This window comes from Mastomys coucha, unplaced genomic scaffold (genome assembly GCF_008632895.1).
Source record: "Mastomys coucha isolate ucsf_1 unplaced genomic scaffold, UCSF_Mcou_1 pScaffold20, whole genome shotgun sequence".
NCBI classification, from domain to species: Eukaryota; Metazoa; Chordata; class Mammalia; order Rodentia; family Muridae; genus Mastomys; species Mastomys coucha.
In genome coordinates, this window is record NW_022196903.1 from 143257380 (window position 1) to 143260928 (window position 3549).

The 3549-nt window shown below is 40.5% G+C and overlaps 1 protein-coding gene across 5 annotated transcripts in view; it reads left to right on the plus strand.

Annotated features, from left to right (window-relative positions):
- The window catches only part of Etfbkmt (electron transfer flavoprotein subunit beta lysine methyltransferase), a 25218-nt gene that overhangs the window by 8619 nt on the left and 13050 nt on the right, over window positions 1–3549 (plus strand). For 4 of the 5 annotated variants that reach the window (XR_004122400.1, XR_004122399.1, XM_031383988.1 and 1 more), the window contains exon 5: window positions 1188–1277. Coding sequence is in view for 3 of the 5 variants with exons in the window: in XM_031383988.1 (XP_031239848.1) it covers window positions 1188–1277 (90 nt within the window). In the remaining 2 variants the exon portion in view is untranslated. Of the gene's footprint in view, window positions 1–1187; window positions 2026–3549 lie in introns of those variants that run through there. The other variant, XM_031383986.1, reaches the window with a different exon arrangement.

Consider the following 3549-nt stretch of genomic DNA (forward strand, 5'->3'; position numbering starts at 1 on the left):
CTCCCTCCTACTCTCTCTCTTTTTCTTTTGAGACAGTTTCATATAGCCCAGGATGGTCTCAGTTAGCTCTTTATCTTTAGCTAAGGATAACCTTAAATTTATGATCTTCCTATTTCCACCTTTGGGGTTATAGGCATGCATCACCATGCCCAGCCTCTCTGTTTTGCTCTTTGTTTGAGAGAGGGTCTTAGCCTGAAGACCCAGCCAGCTTGGTACCCCCCTTTGTATCCCAGGGTGACTCATATTTGCAGGGATCTTCCTGCTGTATATTACCAAGCCTTGGAGTGACAGGTGTCCACCATCATGCCTAGCCAGTATATAATTTATCCTGGCATAAATTTTAAACTTCTTTGCCTAAAAAATAACAACAGGAGCTGGAGAAATTGCTTAGTGGTTAAGAGCACTGGTTGCTCTTCCATAGGACCCAAGTTCAATTCTCAGCATCACATGGCAGCTTACGACTCTCTGTAGCTGCAGTTCCAGGGGATCCAATACACTCACACAGAAATGAATCCAGACAAAGCACATATGAAATCAAATTGAAAACAACAAGAAAAAATTAAGTATTAGACTGTTTTCCTATTTATTAGTTCACTTGTGAGTGTGCTGCAGTGCATATCACATGGGGTGATCAGGGACAGCTGTGGGATTTGGGTCCTCCTTTCCACTATGTGTGTTTTATGTATTGAACTTTATTTATTTATTTATTTTATTTATTTATTTTCGTGACAGGGTTTCTCTGTATAGCCCTGGCTGTCCTGGAACTCACTCTGTAGACTAGGCTGGCCTCGAACTCAGAAATCTGCCTGCCTCTGCCTCCCAAGTGCTGGGACTAAAGGCATTCCCCACCACCGCCCAGCTGACCACCGCCCAGCTGAACTTTATTTCTGCTTGTTGAAACAGGGTCTTTCTATCTAGTTCTGGCTATCCTGGAACTCCTTATAGAGACCAGACTGGCCTTAAAATCACAGAGATCTGCCTGTCTCATCTGAGACCTGGGATTTAAGTTGTGTGCCACCATTCCTGGCCTTCAGGTGTTGAACTCGTTATGTTTAGCAGCAAGCATCTTAACCTGCAGAGCCTTCTCATTGGCTACTATTGTTAGATTTTTAAAAGTGTTTAAATAATAAATTAAAATAGTCTACTGATATATGCTTACAGACCAAGTCATCATATGTTTTCTAAAGTTGCAGGAATGGCGATTACACTAAATTGCAAATTAAATGGACTGAATCCTTTTCCTGTTTTAACTAAAAACATTTTGAATACCCAACAAGGTAAGTTTGATCTCATTGTTCTTGGAGATATGTTCTATGATGAAGACCTCGCAGATAGTCTTCATCTGTGGCTGCAGAACTACTTTTGGACCTATGGAACCCGAATACTGATTGGTGACCCTGGGAGGCCCCAGTTCAGTGGACATAGCATTCAGCATCAACTGTACCAATTAGTAGAATACTCACTTCCAGAGCCAACCCAGCAAGATAACAATGGACTGACCATAAGTGCTGTATGGGATTTTCATCCCTGATTTGTCAAAGTGCTTTCAAGTATGAATACAGTTCTATTTGTGTTAAGCTCTAAAAATTTCCTTTGTAGGAGGTCCTCAACAGTTTAAAGAATGCAATTTAGTGGTGTGTGGTGGCTTGGGCCTTGAATACTACCACTTGGGAGGCTGAGGTAGGCGCATCTCTGTGACTTTGAGGGCAACTTTGTCTATAGGGAGTTCAAGGACAGCCAGAGCTATATACTAAGGCACTGTTTCAAAATTGATAGAGATAGATGGATAGATGGATAGATAGATAATAAAGTAAATTTCTTCATTTCTTTGCTATGACACCTTGGATAACTCTGTATGGTTTATTAAAGTTAGTTATGGTTATGTTCCAATTTCACATACCAAGGTGTCAGGATTTTATAACAAAACACTGTATCATGTACAATTGATTATGTAGAAGGTATATCTATGTATGGATGTAATATACATAATTTGCTTCAGCATTAATAAAATCTCTGGAAAGATAATACAGAACTGAAGTGTTATCTTTCTGATACTGTAACAAAATAACTGAGGAAATCAGCTTAAAAGAGAAGTGATTTGTTCTGGCTAAGTTTCAGAGGCTCCAATCCATGGCCTGCTGGTTCCACTGCTTTGTGTTGAGGTGAGGTGGGATATTATGGCAACCATAGTGTGCAGCAGAAGTGGATTCTTACATTATGGTGACCAGGAAGCAGAGAGCAAAGGACCAGGGATAAGGGTGGATTCACTGGTCCCAAGGAACGAGACCAGGGAAGTTGCCATGGGTAGAGGGTATAGGGAAGAGAATGAGAGAAAGAATGTACAAGCAGGGAGAGAAAATGCAGAGGGAGGGAGGGAGAGGGAGACCAAAATGTCTGGATTATATAGGGAATATCTTCTACAGGTGGGGAAGCCCAGTGTGTCAGCTGGAAAATTCATGGCAGAGGGCTGGGTATGCCAGCTGTGCCCTGTAACAGGGACTAAGGGATGGTGGGAGAACCTGGAGATCAGACCCACTTTGTTATGTAGATTATGCATCTCAGCCACTTGTCCCAGGTCTGAATCCCAACACTTATGATCCACTTATGAACATTACTTCACTGGAGATAGGCTTTCAACACAAACCTTGGGAATGAGGAGATATTACAGATTAAAGCTATTACTGGTTATGTAGAGGAATTTTAGTTGAACAACATGGCTGCTCTGGCAAGGGATCACATCCAAAGGCCTTTTAGGTTTATGTGATCCACTTGGAATACAGATACTCCCTAGATCACAGTATGATCTGGCTGGAATGCAGTCAGGCTTTTAGTCCCAAACAATGAAAAGTAAGGTAAGTTTATAGATGGAAGCAGCCATGTTTGAAAGTGATACTAGTTGAGGGGCATAGAAAGTGACAAGTCAGAGAAAGATTTGACAGAATGAGCTGGAGAGTAGGATATGCCCAACTCTCAAGACAGCAGTGTACAGAATGAGAGAGGAAGCAGTTTTACAGAGACATGTTGCAGGAAGATAGAACAAGCCAGAGGATTAGAACAAAATGCCAGTTAGTTTAAGGCCAAGTAGAACAATTCAATGAGAAGCTGAAATAAGCTACATTGAGTAAGAGGTTGGAGAGGTGTTGGTGCCAGAACAGCTGAGTTGAACCAGCCAGCCAGAGTTCAGAAAAAAACTAGAGAGGGTGAGTTTATTCAGCAGTAAGCCTCTGAGATAATTTTATCAGGCGAATTAAAGATACTTTTATGGGCTTAAAAAAACAAAATAAAAAATAACAAAGTTCTCTCTATTCCTTCTGAGGGATCAAATGGTTTGTTCACTGGGTTAAGAAATGGTTTTCATTTTTGAAATTTTGGATTTGTACTTACATATGTTATGCTTCCTATTATCTAATTTAAAAGATGAACACTGCCACTTTGCATGTTATAAATACCAAATTTAGTCTTTCCAAGGTACCCTCATAGTCTTATACATTGCTTTGGAATTGTCTTAGATGATAGAATTACATACTTACTTTTTTTTTTCTTTTTCTT